Source organism: Falco cherrug, chromosome 14, assembly GCF_023634085.1.
Source record: "Falco cherrug isolate bFalChe1 chromosome 14, bFalChe1.pri, whole genome shotgun sequence".
Taxonomy (NCBI): Eukaryota; Metazoa; Chordata; class Aves; order Falconiformes; family Falconidae; genus Falco; species Falco cherrug.
The window spans coordinates 5,940,492-5,963,844 of record NC_073710.1 but is presented as its reverse complement, the minus strand read 5'-3'; the positions used below and the strand labels follow the sequence as shown (position 1 = coordinate 5,963,844).

Below are 23,353 nucleotides of genomic sequence, written 5' to 3'. Positions count from 1 at the left end.
CAGTGCACTCACAGATACATGAACGGACTCATACTTCAAGGGGAAACAATATCAACCCTTTCAACACCAGCTGCATCCCTGAATTTTCCCCAAGCTCAGTATTGCTCACAATCACTCATGCAGGGCTGCAGAGCTAAACAGGACTGCACTGGGCACCGAGTCAAAACCACCTTCACCTTGCTTACAGCAGGTGTTTAAGCACAGCTCTGAGTTATAATAATTCTTTTACTTTATAAAAGTATTGAAGCCGCTCTGTCAGGATTTAGTCCAGTAGCACCAAAGCCACAGTGAGCTTTACAACTGATTTCAAGAGGACATGGCTAAAACCCCACTGGCACTAAGCTAAAACCATAGGATGGAAATGCTATATATGATACCATAATGGGTTAATGAATCTTTATCCAAGTGCTGTTTAATTCACAGAGGAATCTTCTATCTACTGTGCTCCAAGGACTCAGTTTCTTTCAGTACCTGACCAGCAAATCTCAGTCACAGCAATATTTGCCTTGAGCTGCAGAGGATCAGCCGCTCACCCCGTACTTTTCCACATAGGAAGCCCAGGGGGATGTTTTAAAGAAACAGGTGCAGTTATCAGCACTTAAACATCCCAGACTGTAATTAATCACCAAGAATAATAGCGACTTGGTTCAGCTTTTCATGAAGCCACCTATTTAATCTGCTGCTTCGGTTTTAACAAAAACCTCCTTAACAAACTTTTTTAGAAACTTGCTTTTATAAAGTGAAATCCTTAACAGAACCAAAAACTAAAATAAAACGAAAACATAAATCCTTTGGGAATTCTCATTATTTCTGTTTCCAAGGACTGGAGGAAGATGAGGTGGATTATGAGCAGTTACAGGTTTTTCTACTGTTCTTAAATCTTAATTATGTTTCCTACACAGGAACATACTTCATAAGGAGCTTAACTTTAAGCGCGTGCTTAAGAGTCATTGAATCCAAGAAGAACAAGGTAGAGTCAGGATGCTGGCAACTAGAAATGGTCTCTTGGTGGGTCACAGATAGTGTTAGTTTGTCTCTGGGCTCAAAGGCCGACAGAGGCCGTTGGTGCCTGTGGGAGAGACAGACCGGTTTGATTTCAGCTGGGCTTTTATCAGTGTGTATAATTTTTCTGTAATTAAAATTATGAATTTTAATCAGATTTTTACATCTAAATACATGCCAAATCAGTATCACCTGAATCTCCATAGGCTTGAACACCTGCTTTTGCAGTGCACAGTAAGGACCACAATGCCATCAGGCCAGCCCTCACGAGTTAGTGCCCCATACTCCATCCTGATCCCAACACCCGTCACGACGTCAGCCAGCTGAACGCCTGGTTAGTAACGCTCCTCTTCTCACTCACTGACCTACACCAGCCGGGAGGATGACAGCAAACCCCCTGGAACTGCTCTCTCTTTGTAGGCATTTCCAATCAATTACACCGAGTCCCACCTTTCCCCTCGCCGCCTTGTTACCAGTTATTTTTCAGCAGCATCCAGAGGCCACTGGCCAGATCAGTGCCACACTATGGTACCCACCACCCCCAGAGCAAACTATCCTTGACCCCAGGATAGTTGCAATTTAAACAGTTAATGCGTTGCAACAGAAACAGAAAAACATCAAACCCTCAGAAGTGCATGATTACAGGCTGGAAATCATCTCGCTCCCATCCCTCCTCCTCCCCAGGCTTTTAATTTTACAGGGGACAAAACATGTTTTCTGCATGTGTGCAGAACTAGTCCTTTCCAATAAATTCGTGTTGGCTGTAGCTCTGGATCCTCTAGCGATGGTGACTGAAGACAAGAAAAGCCACCGACGGTCACTCTTGTCTTTCCGCTGCACAGTTCACAGCTGGCACTGTTCTGGTGCTCCGCAGCCAGCCCCCGTCAGGGCCACCAGCAGCCCCCTCCAGGCCACTGGCATCCTTGAGCACCCACACAGCAGACACAGCATTCCAATTCAGACAGGTTTTTCTTTCCTATAATGCCCTGCTCGGGCAGCACCTGCAGGAGCACCTTACATCAGCAGGAGAGTGCGCTTGAAATGACGTCCCAGGTAAGTGTTTGGAAGGGACCTGCAAAGCGGGGGCATCTCTGCTCCCCCCCGCCTGATGCAGCCAGCAGGCAGAATGCCCTTCGCCCCCAGCAGGGCCAGCACCAGCCCACGTGCCCCGTTCCGCAGGGAGGGGTCCCCCCCTCTCAGGGACTTCCTATGATGATCCTGAAAGTCACTTCACCTTCGGCGTTGCCTGGCTGGGTTGCTGTCTGGCTGCTGAGAACAGGCATCAAAAACTAATGGTATGGCCTCAAGTCTGCATAAAAATGAGAGTACTGAACCAGCGGTAACAAATGGAAAGTAGCATTTGCCCTCAAGAACATCACTTGGATAGTGCCTACACGTGCACCGTGCCCTGCAGGGACTCTGCAAGCCTGTCATGTTATTCCCAGTTGAATATTACAAGCAACAAATACAATTCTGAAGGAATTTTTGCTGCACATAAAAACTCATGTAGTCCATAATTTTTTTTTTTTATTATTATTATTATTCTTTGGTACTCTCAAATAACCTGAAAGCTATTTTATTTTTCTCTTGTACAGTTTCTTGATTTATTCAAGTTTTATTTGCCTGTGTTCTCTGTCAAGCCAGTACCACGTGAAACGCTTCTGGTTTGCTGCACCAGACGACGCTGACACAGAGTGCTCGTGCACCCTTGGATTTCCTTGGCTCCCAGATGCTGGCTGGAGATCTGTGTAATTAAAACCATGCTTCCCCATACAACCACCTATTTGGAGTCTTTGCTCTGAGTAGCGCAGCGACTGCTCCTTGTTAGGGTTTCTTAAGGTTGAAAATTATCCCAGAGTACATAGTATATGTAGTCTATCCCAAAGTAATGTAGATGAGACAATATCTAGTCATTTCCTCTTCCTAAGATTACTCCCAGCACGTGCCTCTCCCAGTGGAAGGGAGGGCTTGCACAGCCCCCCCCCCTCCTCCCTGGTAGCACCCATGATCACCCCACATGAGAGCCATGGCCCTGCCACGGATGGGCTCCCACAAGAACTGTGCAACTCTCCAAAGAGGTGACCTTCCTCCGCTGCTCAGGCTCGTGTTATCTCAGCCCATTTGTTTGTTTGGTCCTCTTGTGCTCCTGGCTCCCTTGGAATGGCCCTGGAAAACTGTGAGTTACTACCCGAGATAAAAAAGATAAGGCCAACAGTCTTGCCAACTGGGATGGAAAGGATTTTAAATCCACCTTCGCTACAACTGTATATTAGCCAAAACTCATGTGCAGTTAGGAATACTACAAGTATTTTGTGTTTTTTTACAAATGAGGCCCCTCATACTGTTAACAGCTATTACCAAGCCTAATTGCACAGTAGTGCTATAAAATAAAATGTAATATAATACTTACACTTTCCAATTACACAATAGTAATTGTGAATAATTACACAAAATCTTGGGCTTTTTTTACGGCTAACACTGAGTTTGTATACACTATATAAACACCATCTGTAGAGAACGTAAGACACAACTTCTGTTTGAGCACAGATACATAAAGCTGTATCATCAACTTTTTCCGCGAGCATCCAGTTAAACAGCCATCGTCTGTATCTTCTGCCAAACTACCTCGATTCAGCAACTTACCCTTTTGGTTGCCACTCCCGCTTCGTTGCACCCCAGCACACCTACCTCCGGTACTTTCTGTTTATTGCCAGCACATCTCTGCCCGTGGGCCGGATCCCTGGCTCCACCTGCATCCAGCCCTCCCGGGGCTCCCTCCGGCGCGTGTACCACCGCACCCTGCCCCAGCCCCTCGGCGCGCTGGTACGATTATGCACCAGGGGCTGACACAGAGCCCTGGTTTCCAAATTCTTGCCCTGAAAAGCTTTTGAGGTGTTTCAGTAGAAGGCTGCCAGTCGTGAATACCAAAGCAGGGGCTTTTCCCTCTGCAGAGGCCCCTTCTTAAGTATAAAGTACAAACAATGAAAATGAAAAGCAATAAAAAAAAAAAAAAAAGAGAGAGAGATCTGGGCTTTGAATGCTTCTTAGGGTCAAGCACTAAACCCTCTTTTGACAGCTACACAACCCACACTTGTTCTCCTCAAGAGAATTTGACCTCAAGTAAGGAAATGAATAAAGTGCTTTTGTCTACAGTGGACAAATACGTTGTTCTAAAGCAACAAACAAACTTCAGATAAAATATACAGATAAAGATAAGGGAAAAAGCCCCACACTCCCAGATATGAACCCCCACTATAATTTATGCAAATGAGGAAAAAGAACAAAGTATTTTTGATTTCCTTGACTTTGTAGTGTATGGCAGAAGGTTAATCAAACTAAAGTGTTACGTTTCTCCTCTGTTATTGATTAACCAAAGTCAAATAACATTATCATTTTGCTTAATGCATTTAAATCACAAATATTTTCCCAGATGCTCTGCAGAGTCACTTTGCAGATCGCAGTGGAAGTTGTTTACGTGCCAAAGCATTGAGGCTGGGCAGAAACACTTTGCTGTGATACCAACACACCCCCAACAGTGTTCATTTTCTCAGTTCAGGAGGAGAGCTGCTGTTCCTCCCTTTCTTTTGAATTCTCTTTATGCAAGAATTATAGCTACAGGATCTGAAAAACTCAGAAGCACGCTCATAATGGCTGCGGTTTGGTGCCCGTCTTCAGCTAAGCCCTGGCCCCAAGTCCCCTGAAGTCACTGGGATTATTTCTACTGGCTTCACGACCCGTTACTTAGCCCTGAGAGCACGGCAAAATTTGTTTTAAATTTTAATAGGTCCGGTGCTCAGTGGAGTTGCTCATGCAGAGAATTTGGCCCAATGTCACGGAAGCGATCCCCTGCCCGCTGAAGGGGCGGCAGCTGCGCAACCGATCGCGACAGGGCCGAGGAGATGCAGTGCTCCACGACTGGCCACTCCTGCTCCCTTTGAAACTAACCATAAGATCTTGCATTGACTTTTAGCACTAAAATGATGTGAAATGGGATGAGGATGGAGCCTACGCTGATGGACTCATGGCCAGTGCCTGCCATGTCCATCAGCTGTGCTGCGGGCACTGGGCCTGGAACAGATTCCCAACGGGATCTGCCTGTTGTGCAGCTGAACTGGAAGAGATGCAGAATCATGTACCAATTAATTTTTGCTGATCAGCAGCTTTGAAAATGGAAAGAAATAATCAGAACAAACTCAGCCTTGGATTTAAAGCCAAGTACAGCTTCAGCAGACTTCAACAGAAGTGAATGTCAAAATATTACATTTTAAATACTATTTTTGTTCAAAGATGTTTAATTTGTCCAAGCCTGCTAGCAAGCTCTGGCTGTTTTCTGAAGCGAAGGATAAGGGTTTCATTTGCATTGGGATATAAAATAAATAAATAAAGGAATCAAAAAAGAAAGGCTGCTCGTTCCTTATAGAAACACAAATATCTCTAAATCGACGCCTGGAATTACATGTATTCTACCAGAAGCTCAAGATCTGCCATAATAGACTACCTGCTGTAAATGACATAAACACTTACAGATTTATCTGCCACAATCTTATAAAGGGAGAAAGTCTGTTTATACAAGGATGATAGTTATCACTAGCTTCATCTATATTCTGCCAGTGCCACAGTACGCTAAGCAGTAACCAAATCCTCTGGCAGCCTGTGCTGCGAAGTACCTAGAATGTTACCCCCAAACCCCCCCAAACCTCATAGATACATATTTATCTATATCTATTTACACATATTATAGACATTTTCCACATAAAATTAAGTGCACGCATCTGGACATCTTATTTAAACAAATAGGAATCACGTACGTGGCCTGTTTATTGGTTTTAGAATCATAGAATCGTTCTGTGATCCCACGACTTCATGATTCTATGATCACGAATGTAGACTATTTATTCATTTTTTTTTTTAATCATCAGGAACAGGAGGAACAAGAAGGGGGTCTGGAAGAGGAGAAGCTCTTCAGCAGGAACTTTCCAAAGGTGGTAAGCAGGGAGGAGCTGGGTGCAAGAGCTGGCGTGGGGTAAGTCAGTCCTGACTGCTACTGTGATGAGCAAAGCAGCGAGAGATGTGGAAAGGGACAATCAGAAAAGTGAGAGGCTGGGAGGAACAGGGAACATGATTTGGTTGATGCTACAGAGCAGCTCCACGGCCATTGGGTCCCATGGCATGAAGTCAATAGCCCAACGCCTACTGCCCCGTGCAAAGAGCACGGAAGGCGGCTGCTCTCCTGTGAGGCTGCAACACGTACACACGCAGGTTGCTCGCTACCATTGGTTTATGCTTAGATACACGCATGTACATTGGTGCAGCAGAGAGAAGCCCCTGATCAACAGCTGATAGGGCAGAATTCTCAAAAGTGAGCTCTGATTTTCAGACACTGAATATTCAGCACTTCCAAAATTAGGAACAGGAGAGAAATTAAGCAACGGGACAGCTACTTACGATTTTTTCAGTATCCATGCTGTATGGTCAAGTCTTATGATTCATGGAACACCAAAACCTCCAAAATTCGGCACCTATAACCACCAGTGCAAAAAGCCTAACACGTGGGATTTATCATTTACGTATTTTATGCTACTGCAATGTATGTGTTTGTTATCAGTACGCTATGGGACACAGCACTAACCAAACCTGCCAGCAGTAACTATAGCCTTTAGGTTCCACAAATATTGCCAGCAGGTCTAATGGTGCTTTGTTTGCCTGCATTTATTTCTCTGTTTTGTAAATACAAATATTTGGTCAAGGCATCTGCTCAGCCAGGAGCTGTGGCTGCTGATCCAGGTGCAGGCTTCCCGACCTGCGCGCAGCACAGCCCCAGCTAAACAACTGAGTGTACAAACCACCAGAGAGGTAGTTAATTCTTTACACATTTATGATGATACACAGTCACTGAACCAGCACAAAGGTTAGATACCTGTACTTGAAAATCAGACCTGTGACCGGTTTAGCAGAGAATTTAATAAAGGAAAATGCAGAAAGTGTTAAGTCAGGTTACGTTACTTTTAGGTTCTGATTATTCTTATTATCGGTACTTGGAATTGTTTGGAAAACAAATACAACGTTTTATAATTAGACCCCTGATCTATGAAAGCACTCAAGCAACTGTGTAACGGAGCATATGAGTAGTCGCTTTAATGAAATTACTACTTATATACATGAATTATCCACTCATTTTAAGTGATTTGCTGGATCAAAGCCTTTCTGTTTCAATTAGAGCAGCAGAGTTAAAGTAACGCAACAACTCCAGTTTGGAGAAAATAACAGACCAAAGGTGGCTATGTCAATGAAGATATTTTCAGAGGAAAGAGAATAAATGATACCTGTAGGAAGCGCCCATATACCTACACCACGTCAAGTACAATTATCCGTTCATTATTTTTTTACCAAGAGGATTAAAATAAATTTCATTTCAAACCTTGTAAGAAAACTCTGTGCTCCTTTGGTTTGTGTAGGGGCTGAAGATGTTAACGCTCCAAGAACTTGGACAAAATCCACTATTTAAAATATCACTTCTACTTTTTAACCACGGTAAACAGAGTACACTATAAATCTCCAGCGTAGCCCATTGAAGTGTCAGAACAGCTCATTCAAAGCCATACATTCTCTTCTGAAAGATTTTAGTATTATAATCAAAAATTCTCTCCCTAAGATGCACCTGAGAAGCATTAACTTCTTGGTGACTTTAAGAACCAAATCCTTTAATACAAACCTAGCTTTTCCCACAGGCACTTGAAAATATTTAGCATTTTTTCAGTTGAATGCAATTTTCATAATAAAGTAGCTCACTCAGCTACCTGACACCGCAGACAAAGACACCGAGTGAGCAGCTCCTGCCAACTTAGGCAGAGCATGATCACAACCCCCAGTTCCATACGTAAGTAGGCTTTTAAACACCCAATTGCTGCAACCGTTCAAGTAATTTATGTGCTATATGTTATTGTTACATACTTTAATTGTTATTTGTAACATATGCACTTTATTCCGTAACGTCTAGACACAAGTCTTGCACACCCAATGTCTTTCAGTCAACCTTAACCGAGGATACAACAGATCTTAAATTTCTGCAACGTTTGAATTCTGCCTCTGTGACCAGATTTCGGGTACCGAAGGAGCCCTTTGCTACTCTAAACCCAATCCGGATGCCTAATTTTAATGCTTGTGGTTTAGGGGCCAGTAATCAGAAAGACACAGATTCCTCCACATAAACACGTGCCCCTTTTGGAGCGGCACCGACTCATCCCTACTGACGCTGCTCCCTACTTTTAGTCAACTGCTCATTTAAATTTTACTGGCAAGCCTCTCAGAAAAGTACGGGAATGAGGTATATTTTGTTCCGTGCCAAAACACTCAGTCCGGTCTATCAAATCCGAAACATTCATATTTAACTGCATCTCTGGCAGTTGCCAGGGTATCATTTTAAAACTACAGTATATTTTGTTAAATCAAGCCCTACAATGATCCTGTTTTCCTTCCATCCACTTAGCTTATTAATGCAGGCTAATACTGCGTGTTCTTGTGGCAGCAAAACCTAAAGTGTACCAGGAGACTACAGTGATAGATTACACGTACATGCTGTGTCATATCCAATTAACTCAAATTGACTGTGTACTGCATTATGCTGTTAGTGCATGGAAGATCAATAAATATGGAGAAAATCCAACGAGGCTCTCTCCATTCCCATCCAATTCTAGTAGGTCTGAGACAGATCATGCTCCTATGATGTGTATGCTGCTGCTGAAGAGGGCAGGTGGTGCATAGACACCATTCAAACTTGGCCTATTCAATCTAAACTCCTCTAACTCGCCATTCATGCATAGCAAAACACCATCTGGTCCTATTTTGCCTCCAGCAATCACAGCTGACCAAAAACGATAATAACAGCTGTTGCAAAACAAAAGCCAAACAAAGGGGGGAGGGAAAGGTTAGAATGAAGTCCAGTGCTGCAAAATACTCCATGAAGTGAGAAATGGAAAAGGAGCCATTCAAACAGCCAATCCCCACTGAAAAGAGTCACCGCAAGACTTCTGGTTAAACTTGAGATATTTAATCCATCTGTCCTGCAAACCACAATGGTCAGGTGATAATATAAAATTGAGATTATGTTGCATAGAGGTATTTAAAGGCTTTGTTCTCCAAGTTAGAAACTAATGACCCTGTGTCAGCTAAAAATTAAACCTCCTTATGTTCTTTCATCATGTGTCAACCTGGGTTAATGTGAAAGTAGAATGTGGTTAACCGGGGTGATAAAGCATCTGAAACCTTGGGAAAAGAAGGGAGCAGTTAAGTGCTTGTAAATGATATGAAGGAAAACATTCTTTAAACCGTGCACGACGCTGGAATCAGACGGCTCTGCATTCTTCCTGTATAAATTGCATATTAAGCGATTTAAATTAACAGTTTTATTTATGACCTATGATAGCAAAGTTATTCACTTAGGCTGAGGGAATACGAACGCCAACTTGCACAGTTTGAAACACAAGATGTTCTGCAATATGCTGTCGTGGGTAATGTAAAATATAATTTTGAGGCAAGCAGGGAGACGCTCCAGTTTTTCAAGATTCAAATTTTGATATTTAAAATGTACAGTCCCGCTTGATGATTAATTTTTTTTAGCTGCGGTAATTAAAACTATTTTTCCTGGAATTGAACATCAGTAGTTCAGCAGCTCTTAATCAAATGTGATAAAACCCAGGATTTATGAAACCATTTAATGAGTGTAATAACACCTGCTTCTCGCTGCAAATAGTTGAAAACAGACTTCAGTTGTAATTAACTCTTATCACTAGTGACATTTTTCCAACGATACTTCATAGGTCTTCAAAATGACAATTATAGAACTAATACACAATTACTGTCACATGCAGTTTAGCAATTATTTCTGAAGACATTTGTCTAAAGGTTTCAAAACGACTATAAAATGGTTCCCTTTGTTATGTAACATTGGCTAAAACCGACACACACGAGAATCTCTCTCCGCCAGCCTTTGCCACGCCATCTCTGATGCAGGGAGGCTTCCTCACACTTGGAATAAACATCCTCTGTCCCAGACATTATTAGATATCATACTAAGGCTATTAGGAGCATGGGTAGCCGTCAACCAACACCTATTATGAAAAGCTTCAATTCGTACATAATTTTTTTTTCTGCTCCAAGAAAACTATAAATTTATAATTAGAATCTCTTGCTGTTCAATATTTGTACATAATAAACAGAGTACCTGAGGACGATGAAATATTGAAAGCTGAATTCATTATTAATAAACTCACACAGTGTAGCACCTCTTCTCTCCAGTCTGGCTGCAACTTTTTGGGGATCTATATTCCATTATTTTTGGGTTGTGGTCTAAGCGTGGTAGCCACGGACATCACCTCAAACAGGATTAGGATTCTGCTCAGGTTTGACACTTGCTGTTTTTAATTTTCATTTTATCATAAGCAGTTTAAGATTGTTGCCAGTGGTAATTTGCAATTTTTATCAAGACCTCTTCATTATAGCTTCTGACAGGACAGATGCTGTAATTAATCATGCCAGACAACTGGGGATAGTGGTCAGACTGCACTCACAGCACAGATATTGCATGAATAGAAAGAAGAAAATAAAAGGATTTCTCCTCTCTGTCCAGAGTAAAAATACATCAACAGCACTAATAACCTGACGGCACATTGGACGCGAATGTTTCCAGATCCTTCATATGAAATACGTGCCCTCTCCATCCCCTCTCTACCATGTCCTACTTTTATGACAAAATAAAAGTGAGCCAGAACCTCAGGACCAGCCCGAGCCAGAGCTGGGGCCTTACAGACGGGAAGCCCACGGCAGTAGCTGCCTGTACATCCGAAGCTCAGGGATACAAAGAAAACCACAGTCATTTGTGCTTACTTGCATCTCTGAGCACTACCGCTGCGGGACAGGTTGGCTCTCCTGCTCCTGCAGCTAAATGCAGCACAGGGTACCAGGAACACACCGTCACTCAGCGCCTGCTTCCCCCCTCGGAAGCCACAGAAAACTCAGAGAAGTTGCACGCGACTCTTCAGCACCGTGTCTGGATGGATCCCAGAGCTAATCACACTCTCGGTTCCGAGCGGTACCTGTTTACCCAGCACATTTGATGAAAATCCAAAAAGTTAAGGAACTTTTCCAAGCAAGGGTTTGCATTAAGGAGACATTTCTGTTTTTTCTACCAAAGACTGGTGGCTCATCAGTTTTACTGAAATGTGTTTATTCTATAGCAAGATAAAAGCATTTATTTTAGATAAGCAAAATACAAACAACTTAATTGCTGCTATCATAACTCATAAAAAAGTATAAAACAGCATAAAAACACAATAAGCAATGTAGCAATTAATAATTCATGTTACCAGTGTTTACATTAAAGCCTCATTTATGAAAACTTTACAACACATGATATGAAAACTTACAACTTTTAAAGAAAATATTTACATTGATTATTCAGTTGTGGAGTTTCATTTAAATATTCTACTGGTTTTAGAGCGTATTAAAAACTCTTGTATTTTTCATCTCAGCTTTCCGTAATAACAGTTTTATTTAAGTGCATTTCCCTTTTAAAAATACAGTGTATTAAATCTGAAACTCATCACTTCGACACAGAATATAATATTCACATTTGTTCTGTAATTGGAATTAACATAAGAGGGTAAATGTCAATATATATTTTCTTACAAACTATGGTAGGTTTATTTGGAGAAATGAAGTGAAAGGTTGGGTCAAACATTGAAGTTCAGTTACTTGCATTTGTTTCTCTGAAGACATTTAGGAGAGAAAAAAAAAATTAAGAGCTTTGGCAAAAATCTGTTTTACTCTATTTTTTCATGACAAAAAATGCCATCAACTAACTCACGTCATACAAGTATGATTGTATGAAATCCAATCATCATTTTACAGGTAGTTACAACTGTGCTTTAAGGGCTTCATGAGTTCATACTGCCTTGAAGTGCACTATTCACTTTTAGAGAAAGAAGGGTTATATATCGTGTAACTCTGAAAGGCCATTTTGCAGTCATAAGGTCCAGGTATTTATTAGGCCATTTGATTCACATATTGTAGGTAAAGCTTAAATAAATTAAAAAGGCATCACATGAAAAAGAGCACAGCTTTTTTTTTTTTTTTTTGAAACCAAATGATTTATAGTCAGCTAAAAGATGATACACAGCTACATTGTAGTTCTTTATTGCCTATCTAATAGACACTTTAGAGGATCGTTTGATCTGTTATGCATCCCTGCATAACTACCATCAACAATTTACAGTTTTCAGCCAAATATGGTTTACCCCTACCCCCTCCATCAACACAAAGCCATGTTGCAAGATCATTTATCTTCAGAAAATACTGACCTGCGATAGTACTTGAGTCTGTGTCTGAGACTGTATTTGTGACTGGTGCTGCTGAGGTGCTGGCTGAGGGCTCCCAATGGCAGGGATGGGAGAAGTGATCTGAGAGGCTACCGGAGAATGCTGCTGAGGAGAAGGCTGTGACTGGTGTTGCATATGCTGCATTTGCTGCTGCTGCATTTGCTGAAGCTGTATATGCTGCAGTTGCTGTTGCATTTGCTGTTGATTAATTTGCTGCTGGAGATGCTGCTGCTGCTGCAAATGCTGTTGCATGTGGTGCTGAAAATGCTGCTGTTGCATCTGTTGCTGTATTTGCTGATGCATTTGATGCTGATGTAGTTGCTGCTGTTGCATCTGCTGCATCTGTTGCTGCTGCAGCTGCTGTATCTGGTGCTGCTGGCTTTGCATTGAGGGACTGACTTGAGATGGAGATGGCGTTGCCACCATGTTTGTTCCCATCGAGCTTATCAACGGAGCTGCAATGTTTGTTGGCATATTCGGTGCAACGGTAACAGAAGCTACAATCTGATTCATTGGCAGTCTCATGGTTAAAGGCTTTGGAGCAATCGCTCTAGGAAGGGACTGTTGAAGAGTTTGAGGAGATGCCGATACTGTTGCGTGTTGAGAAAGAGAAGTATTCAGAATGAGGGAGGAAGACAAATTTGTGGATGCCAATGTTTGCTGAACAGAACGAATTGTCTGGGCCTCAGCAGACTCTGCAGCAGCCTGTGTTTGGAAAAGAAATTAATTGTCTTTCAACAGAAAAAAAACATTGTTACTGTTTACATGGAAATGAAAGTCACAGCTACTCAGGGAGACTTTGTTATCTTTTGTTTTCTATCAGAAAAGATCAATCGGCAGTCTGATAAAGATCACTGATCCACTGATGTACTATACCACCTCTTCTTCTGGCTGTGTACACGGTACCTCCAGTTCTTACCTGGACAAAAAACCTAACTTGTGCCCTCGTTCAACACCAGAAAGTCACAGAAGTCATACACATTCTGTGGCTAAAAGAGCTAAAAAGGGCTCAACACCTTCTATATTTATATGTTTTCGAAAGAAGCCTGTCCTTTAGGAGACCGATCTGAGCAGAAGCATTTCCCCCCATGCCAGTTACCATAACGTAAGAGGAGCATGCAAACAACAAAACTTCTCAAACTTTTTAAATTTGGGTGTTGCCGTTCTTCGCATCCAAGGTATTGAACCAAGGTACCTTAGACAGACATCCAGGAGAACACTGTCAAGGCACCCAGCTGAGTCCCCTGGAAGGGGCACAGCGGCACCAGAGGGGTGACTGCTTAGGGAATCCTGCCTGCTTCCAGTGCCCTGGAGCTCACCGATGAGACACACCTGTGGGAAAACCACAGTCCAGAGAGACCTGTGGCAATAAATGAGTGCTCTGGTGCCTTTGAAGGCATAGTTTTAGCCAGTATATCTTAAAATGTTATGTATGCTTAAATGAGATATAATTAGGCCTCAAAGGTAGGATTCTTTCATAGTTTTACACATCTGTATCGTACACAACACGCAGAACAGTTGCTTAGAACACCAATATAAAGACAATGGAGAGAAAAAGTCTCTTCAGCACAATTAGCTTACATGTTTTAGACATTTACCTTAGTACGTGTCGAATTGTGCTGCAGAAGTGCCTACTCCACCCCTACTCTCAGCAGCTACCTCAGGTGAAAAAGCTACAGCAAGGATGTCTTAAGTTAGAGCAGATGAGGTGGATACTGGAGTTAGGAGTGTGATTTCCCACAAGTTACTCGGCTGTCCAGGTCCCAAAGATTTGGGGAGAAAACATGATTTCTGATGTTTTTGAAAAGGAAACTTGGAATTCTAAACACCTTTGAGGGAATGGAATTTGTCAGTTCTAGCTGTCATTGAACATAGCACTGATACTAAAGGCTTTGAGAATATTATCTAAGTCCTACAGACAAGAGAAAACATGCAGCTTCTCCATAGAAGAAGAAATCTTCCAGCTTCCAAGAATGCATGTGTGTAATTTTGGCTGTTGTATTTTTAATCATTAATTAAAATACACAAATATCTGTGTGATTTACTAATGCTCTGCAGTTGTACATAAAAACAAATACTCTCAAGAGTTAGATAACATCACCTTCTTCTGTTGCTTTCTTGAGATCAAAGATACTTTTGTAATGGATCTTTATGAAATGTTATTAGAGAAATAACTACCTCAATTAATTTTTACCCATATCTTAGATGCCTATAAGCTTATTTCGATCTGTAGTATTCAAATGCAACAGGTCTACAACCAGTGTAGCACTGCCAGTTAAGAAGGTAAATTCTCAAATAAGACAGCAGAGCTTTGTTTTCTTCACAAGTTTTATTTTAACTCGAGGTCTGTTAAAATACTCCATGTGGCTCACTGCCAGCTAGTCCATTTGTAAGTACTCTCCAAATTCAGAGCCACCACGTGGGGTTTTTTCCCCCCTCACCTGCAAGAAATGCTTAAGCTTTGTCGGACAATAACTGCTCTCCAGCTCCACGCAAAGCAAGTCTGTCTTTCGAGAAGGAGCATTTGAAAAAAAAACAAAACTCTGTGAATAGCTTGCAAATGTTAATGGCAAAAGGGCAGTACATCCTTCATGACTAAATTTCACTTTTGTAGCTAAGTGTGTTATTTTGCCTCCATAGATACAGGAAGATGCACGTTTACCAAGTTATTGTTTGGTAATCATAACTGTACCATTAGAGAGATGAAATTTTCTTTGCAGAGACTAAGCAGGGTTGTTCAAGCAGCAGCACATCTTCTACAGCCATATCACAGAAATCCTAGGATTCTACTTTTATTTTGAGTAACACCTCCCCCCGAAATTTAACAATGTAAACACCATTGCCAAAAGTGAACTTGCATTACACTGAAGGCATTATTAGGCTTACCTTAGAAACAAGGCTTGCTCTATAGGCAGCAAGTGCCTTTAGGTATTCTTTTTTGGCGGCTTCAGTTTTTCTTTTATACACCTATTAAAAAAGACCATAATTTCACCAGCTTCAATTATTAAGGCCTTTTTGCCAGAATGTTGTCAAAATCACTTGCAAAGAAATAAAAAACACAGACCAAGAAACCTGAAAACACACTACTCTTAGATGTGCTTTTTCTTCCGTGAAAGATCTAAATATTCTTGCAGGTGGTTACAGACTTTCAGGTCTACTTGCTGGACTTGCACCACAATTTCTGTTGATTTATCGTGAATAAGAAACTTGCTAGAGCAGACTACCTATGCATACTTTACTTCTCCAGGAAAATATATTTTAATGACTGTAAGTAACAGGGGTATTAGAACACTAAGTATTTCAGATGCTGAAAAGGTATCTGCAGCAGCATAAATAGCAAAAAGTGCTTATGCAATATTGCTTTTTAAATATTAGAACTATGCATTAAAAAAAAATATCTTTATACCTTTAGAAAAAGTGCTTCCTAGAGCTTGGAGAATTCACTTTCCCCAAAGACAGTATGAAAGACCCCCATGGAGTTAAACAAGAACAGCTAGGCAGAAATGTATTAATCGGCATTTTTCATCATCAGTAAATTTAAAGTTCACCTTTAAAACATGTCCACCACTGTCTATTAGATCAGATTAAATGTTTCCAAATCTGTTTCACGAACAACTAAGAAGCTTACTGGGAGCTGTGCTGCGTATCAACAGGCAAACAGCCTCAAAGGATATTTTTTTTAATTTTTTTTCCCCCTTCAATCCATGTGTTGGAGTTACATGTGTATAGAAAGAAGAATAACCCTCAAGGAAGAACAAAACTCATCACTCTGTACCCAGTTTGAGTTGGAGATAACATTTCACACACAACATTGTAATGAGGCACAGAGGATTGGCTTCAAAGGTTGGAAATCAACACGCTTTGTAACAAATTCATAAGGCAGATCAAAGGAAAATGGTTAATGTGCCGTACCTTCCCCTTTTCTCTTCTAACTTCTGATTAATAGGAAACAAGAGCTTTGAAATAGGAATCATCAAAAGATGGTCTTAACAGGACTCTAGGACAGTATCACCTGTGCTTTTTTACAAACTGCCCTTTAAAATTTAAAGACAAACACAGCCATTTAGCTACCTACTGGCTCCTATAACAAAATGCTTTTTTAGATGCCGGGGCTTCAGCAAGCTTAAAAATCAGTGGAGCTCTATCGAGCCTACACTAGAAAATGTCATGGTCCACTCCGAGCAGAGGCAGGAGGAATTTTTTACGAGGATTACGATGTCACCTCTTGTGAGACAACCCGCGATCAATTTTTTACCTGTTTCTGTTCTTCTCCTAAACTGTCCCACATAGATGCCACTATTTTTGAAACGTCTCCGAACGTAGCATTTGGGTTCTGCCCTTTAATCGCAGCTTGTGTATCCCTGAAGAAAAGGGCGTACGCTGACACTGGCTTTTGTGGCTCATTGGGATCTTTCTTTTTCTTCTTCTTTGGAGTCTTGGGCTTCTTGCCAGAATCTGGGGCGGCTCTTTTTTCTCCAGTAGCCTAAGAAACAGTAATAACAAGAACAGTCAATATAAGCATGAAAAAAAGTCAGATTAATTCCAAAAAGTTATTGACAGTCTGGGTTAATAATATATGGATAAAGCTACTGGGTAGGCAATATTCTGGCGAGTCCTGTTGTGCAAGCCTTTCTCCTACCTGCTAGTACTTAGTCTCAGCCTAATCTCGTCGGATCTACCAGAACTAAATGCATGAATAGGTACTACTCATTGTAACCGTGGCTCGGAGAGTCAAATCCTATGAGCCTGACCTGAAAAAGTACACCCCAATGCCAATTTGTATTTTAAAAAATTAAGATTTAATCTATAGTATATTTTGAATAGGCAATCTATGTTTTTCCATTAAGATGTAATTTCAGCAGTGGTGACTCAAAAGACAAGAGCTCAGAGGCATTTCCTGATTCCCAGATATGATGGTCAACTTCGACATGGGTCAGGGGGTTAACAAGCCCACCTTTCAGGCAAAAAGCATTACCAGCTCTGCAGCTTCTATCCACCCGCAGCAAGCGCCCACCGTGCCCACCACCCCACTCTGCCGCTCCCAGGGCAGGGACGGATGCCTGCAGCTGGAGGCTCCGTGGCGCCAGGCACCAGCCCTGCCCCATGCCCCACTCCTGCCTCTGGGATGGGGAACCCCCAGAGCAGCACGCCAGGACCGCAGGTGACTTGTCCCCATGTGTGCCATGTGTCCTGCACCTTCTTTCATTGAGCTACGCACAGGTCACTGCAACAAGGGGGTAAAGCGGCTCTAAATGCACCCCTATGATAGTCATCATACTTTGATATTTTGAGGCTCCTGTACCCTGATCTTTCCATATGCACAATTTCCATTACCTTAATGAGAAAACCTTTCATGGAGCGGTCTAAATTAGGCCCCTTAAATATACTGCTATAATAACATTCATGCTTTGTTGATAAAATTTTCCTTTTATAACAGATTTATTGAAAGCAAAATGTAAATTAACTAAGTTTTCATTCAGAAGAAAGCTTATTTTATTTCTCTCTAAATGCATCTATGTTTTATATGACTCCAGAGAATACCCAAATGACAAAACTGTCCAAAGTTGTCAAGTAAAGAGATTCACCGTATCTATAAAATCTGAAATGAATTATGAGTGTACTAGACCAAATATATATGTGTATTCTTAAGTTTATTAGTATGGAGGTATTATGGAAACTTCTTCAGTAAAGCAGCTACACAGCAAATGAATCACTTTCCACTATACTGTAACATTTGTATTTTATATGACCCCACTGCAGCTGAGATGCTACCACCACACTTCTGAAAACATCGCACATAGACATGTGAAGCTTACTCACTGCAGCACATGGAGTGACTTACTCTATTCGATTCATCTGCATCTTCTTCATTTATAGAGCTGGATGGGGAAGGAGTGGCTGATTTACTTGCAGGAGGGGAGGGAGAAGTGTGTGGCAAATTAGTGCCTCCTAAATTTAGCCCCAGCTGCGCACTTAGCTGAGACTGGTTAATGGTGGTTAGCTGAGAGGGAGGCAGCATTCCCGAATGAGCAGCGTCAGTCATATGGACAATAGATCTCATAATCAGAGAGTGATCCTGGCGATACTGGGCAACTTGTGTGTGAGGCTGATCCTAAAAGAGATGGAAACATTATTTAGTCATTAGCAGTTGCCATACAACATTAGCACATCAAGTTATTTGCACCGGCTTACAGAACTGACACCATCAACTTGCAGTTTGTTTCATTTCTTTTTAATAAATTAAATGCAGCAACAGTTACTGTACTTGCCCCAGACTTAGACTTCACTTCTTCGGTGGGGAAGGTTTGTGGAATAAAAAATAGCATTTCCCCATTTTTAAACATTTGTCCTCTTGATGTGGTGTGAAATACCCACATAAACAACAGGGAAACAGCCTGCCTGATGGTACAGGGAAAACACTGCAACTGAGAAGACACAAGCTGCTGTCAAATGCCAGAAGTAAACAACACCGGGGCGGGGGGTGGGGTGGGGATATATATATAGAGAGAAAAATCTTCTTTCTTATTTTCTGACGTTCAATTATTCTTAGCTGTTACTACTAACAGTAGTAGGTATAAACCAATCCTGTCCGAATGGGATTTTAAAGTTGTTTTAAACAAAGAACACTGCCCTGCCAGGTCTTGCATGCAGCCACTGCAGCACACTGGAGAACCGCTCAAGTAATCCCGATCACTCTTAAAAATCCTTGTTTGCAAGTATCACACAAACCTACATATTTAATCCAACAATCAAATACGGGTGGGCGCAGTAAGCTATGTACCAATCACCAGCTTCATTTTTCTTGTACCTCACGTCTCAGAAACTCAAGTGCTTGCATGGTTTGTTTCTACTCTTTCTCGAGGGCACAAACTATGTCATCTTCTACCTCTGCACACCACTTACTGTGTTTGTAAATAAAAAGAAGCCAGACCCTGAAGGTAAAGTCAACTGAAATCTGCCTATGAACAACTCAGTTTTCTTATTTTTAACCACACATGGATCAATACACAAAGAAGGAACATTTAAACAGAAAACAAGCTTTTTAAAACAGTAAGTGAAGAGAATAAATAGCTCACAAATTGATTCAGCAAACTGATTAATCTACAGCCATTGTTTGAACAGACAGAAACATGAGAAATAAATTAGATTTTGAAAACTCTTTCATTATTAATAACCTACATTGCAATTAGTAGCAGGTGCAATGATCCTTAATGAAATGACAGAACAAAACAGCGATTCTGGGAGCCCAGCATACAGTCCACTGGACTTCCACAAAGGAATCCGACCTTCCCAGTGCTCTCTTATTAAGTGTGGATAAGCCCAAACGCGTTTTCTAAAATCTGTGTCACCATGGAGGTAAGTTTAGCCCAAGTGACTTTCCTCTTACTTTGTACCACTCTTCCCTCAACAGAGGCAGTGGGGTCTGTGCTCCTGGAAGCCTTTTCTTGGACGGGACAAGTGCAGCCATACAAAGCAGCTATACGTGTGTTAGAGGAGACGCACAGCCTGCCTCATCCATCTCACATACAAGTGCTGCAGCACACTGCTTCCCTATAGCAATAAATCATATTAATTCTGATTTGGGCACTTGCGTGTCTTTCTGCCGAAGCCTGTACAGAAAAAAATAAATCCTTCTTAGCATAAAAGTACATGTAGCATGGCACCTGGATGCAATACAGATGAAGTAAACCCCACAAGCTCGTGATCTAGATCCTATACACTAAGTCTCACCCTTATTTTCCCCGTGCATTCCAAGCCGTTGCCAGCTTGGCTCATGATCCATACTGCACCACACTGCTTTTCCTACTTCTTAAATTCTTCTAATGTTTTCCAATAAAGGAGTGTAGTTCCTTAGAGTTGAAGGCATGTGCCAAAAGTGGTGCACTTGATATAGAAAGATCAAAACATCAGACTTACCGGCTGAAATACCCATTTGCTTCAGGGCACCTTTCTGTGAAAATTTACTACTGTTAACTACAGGGTCATTTTGATTGTGACTTGTATTGGCAGCGGCATCTGGAAGTCATTCAAAGTCTTTTGTAAAAGGATATCAATTTCTGCATATTACTCCATTCATTTTAGTTTATAGACATTACTTTACTGCACGAAGAAATACGCTGCTGGTAAAGCAAAGGTGCAGATCATCAGAATGGCCTTCTCTCAGAAATTAACTTTCTTTGTTATTTTGCAGACAGTACTTTCTTGGAAGTGTTCTACACCTAAAAGGCTAGCTTTTGTTCTCTCTTTATGGTCACACAATACAGGCCTTTCTGGCCTTTACACCAGGCAACAAAATGTGATGACATGGGTTACAAACCATTTACGCCAAGTCTTGTCATTTCAGTTGCATCTATGATTTTATTGAGACTAAATTCTCTTGACTTGCACTGACCCAGAATCTAATTTTATACACAAGCCCATGAATTCTTAACTGTCCCTTTTTCTGACACTATCTGATGCTTGTGTGTTTTATGTCCACTTATTTAATTCCAATTTTTCTTTTCTGTATATTTTCTTAATTTTATAAGCTTTTTTTTTCATCTTAAAAACTTCAGTAAAAGCTAGATGTGGAAACGGTAACTGGCTATCTAGTGCCTAACAGTTAAGACATATTATATAAAGGAAAATACTTTGTATCATTTCCTATCTCTTATACTTTACATCATATGCACATATAACAACAACAAACAACGTACTTTCTGGACTTTGAAATTAAGTTATATGCCTAATCAACACTTTAAAAAAAAAATCACACAGAAAGGAATGGGAATTTCATTTTTTTACTTTGTGGTACAGTGTTGTGGGCCTCAACAACCTACGGTACCTACAGAAGAGCTTTCAGACAAGGAAGTATAAATAATTTTTTATATTTGTACAGTGGTTTGGCAAGTAGCAAGACACTAGAGAAGCTAGTCAATAGCAACATTAAAGTCCACAGCATTTGTATATAGCTCCTGAGCAAACAAAGTCTTCTAAGGAAGAATCTAAAATCAAAATTTCCTTCAATTCTCTTAACTCTTATTTTTCCCCTTATACTACAAAGACCAAGAGTGAACAAAAAGGAGCAGTAGCATGTCATTATGCACAAAATTTTTATCAAATAAATGTTTAACAACGAAAATTATCTTATATCAGAAGCATGCATGGAAATACAAGTGCACTAAAACATCCACATGACATCCTAATTACATTACTACATGAAAATTGAAAAGCTCATGTATTCAAAATAATCCACTGAGAATACTATGAAAATTTTAGAGAATATCACAAGCTTTTTTACATAGACTTAACCAGAAGTAAGTGTGATACAGGAGTATTATAAGCGTTCAGCATTTTCATAACATTATGCAAAAATGACAGATTAGTTCTGACAAAAATTCATGAACTTCTCAAGCAGACAGAATCAACTTTTGATTGAGCCTGATCTGCTTTACAGTCTTGGATTGAAGCTAGGCAAAACTTGGTGGTTTTAACACGTCAGGCAAAATTCAACCACTGGTTTACACAGCATGACAATCAAACAAGGACATAACGTGTGAAACGGAAAACCAAAAAAGATAAATAACTTGTGTGATTCCTCTGCAGACTGAAATGACTTTATCTCAGATCTCTCTACTGTTATCCTAAGTCAAGGCTACAAAAAACCCTAAGCTATAGAGACAGTTACCGAGGGGAATGCCAGCCACCTCTCTGGTCTCTTCAATTATACACGTCGATTAAAAAAAAAGCAAAACCTGGTCCAAAATGTTTCCTCCTTCTCTAAACAACATTAGGGTGACTGTACCTAAGCACATTGGCTTTCTGTCACCACCCTCTTGCACAGCTCCAATAGCACACATTACAAAGACATTCTACATTTGATGCATAGAAGGCCACCTCAAAGGAACCATAAGGATATCTGTCCATCACACTATCCTACTCTCAACTATTCTAATCTATTTAGATAGTCATGCTGAAGAAATCATGTTTAGTCATATTGCCAAAGGATACATCTCTCATGGTATATGCCAAATACATAACTTGTTTTACTGTGATTTGTAAAAGTGTAACTTCTCAAAAATTGATAAAATATCCATTCCTCAAAAGCCACTGGAGAGCAAACAACAGAGCAATGAGACTTAAACAAAAAAGGAATGTGTGAACTCCCATGTTTTAATTTATATTGTATTATCAAAGGTGTTTTCAACAATGACTGTACCTGAGCCAGCGAAAGGAAAACATACCATTGAGTACTAAGGGAAAAATTAAGGTAGTAAAAGATAGTTCGTTCTTCTGTTATCAACTCATTAAGCATCCAGTAGTTAATACAGCTAATAATACAGCCAGTATTTATTTTGACAGATAAATGTATCCAGCTGTTAAATCGAGAGATGCCCTAATTTCCACTTACTCTGCACTTTGAGGATCATTTACATACAGTAGTTTTATCCTGGATTTCTACCCTGATACAATTTTCATGTCTAGCAATATTCAACATGATATTTAAAAATGTAACTGGGAAATTACCCTTTAGAACATTCTGAGTAATACTGAAGTCTTGATTAAAATCAATGTCTACAGCCTTCAATCACTTACACAGGCAACACCTCCAGTAAGACTCTTTGTAGCCATGTCAGGACTGAGCCCATGGAAGCGCCTACAGGAGGACGTAGGGCTGGACTCTGACCCCATACCACAGCAGCTACTTTAAGGGAAGTGAGAAAGCTGCCAACAAAAATAACTACGCAGAACCCAACGTTTATGGTTATGCTCACTGTGCCCCGGCTTCAGAAGTTAACTTCAAACATTATATATTCCATTGCCTTAGGAATTCGTCACTGTCAATGCACCATGAGCTGATGTAATATTTTAAAGGATATAAATGCACTGCAACGCAAAGAGTGAAATCCTCAGTTGTCCCTGTCTGTAAATTACTCCCTTTACTTTTGGGCAAGTCAGCATATCTCTAGAAGAAATCCTCAATACTCTTTTTCTCCACA

General features: G+C 40.8%; 1 protein-coding gene across 5 annotated transcripts in view; it reads right to left on the bottom strand.

The window, feature by feature from the left end:
- Positions 1-11,217: 11,217 nt before the first annotated feature.
- Positions 11,218-23,353, bottom strand: part of TOX3 (TOX high mobility group box family member 3) — a 106,536-nt gene continuing 94,400 nt past the window's right edge. For all 5 annotated transcript variants that reach the window (XM_027813235.2, XM_055726839.1, XM_005444598.4 and 2 more), the window contains 4 exons: positions 18,217-18,486; positions 16,630-16,857; positions 15,261-15,341; positions 11,218-13,079 (listed from right to left, as the gene is read on the bottom strand). In XM_027813235.2, coding sequence (XP_027669036.1) covers positions 12,342-13,079; positions 15,261-15,341; positions 16,630-16,857; positions 18,217-18,486 — 1,317 coding nt within the window. In that variant the 3' untranslated portion in view covers positions 11,218-12,341. The remainder of the gene's footprint in view (positions 13,080-15,260; positions 15,342-16,629; positions 16,858-18,216; positions 18,487-23,353) is intronic.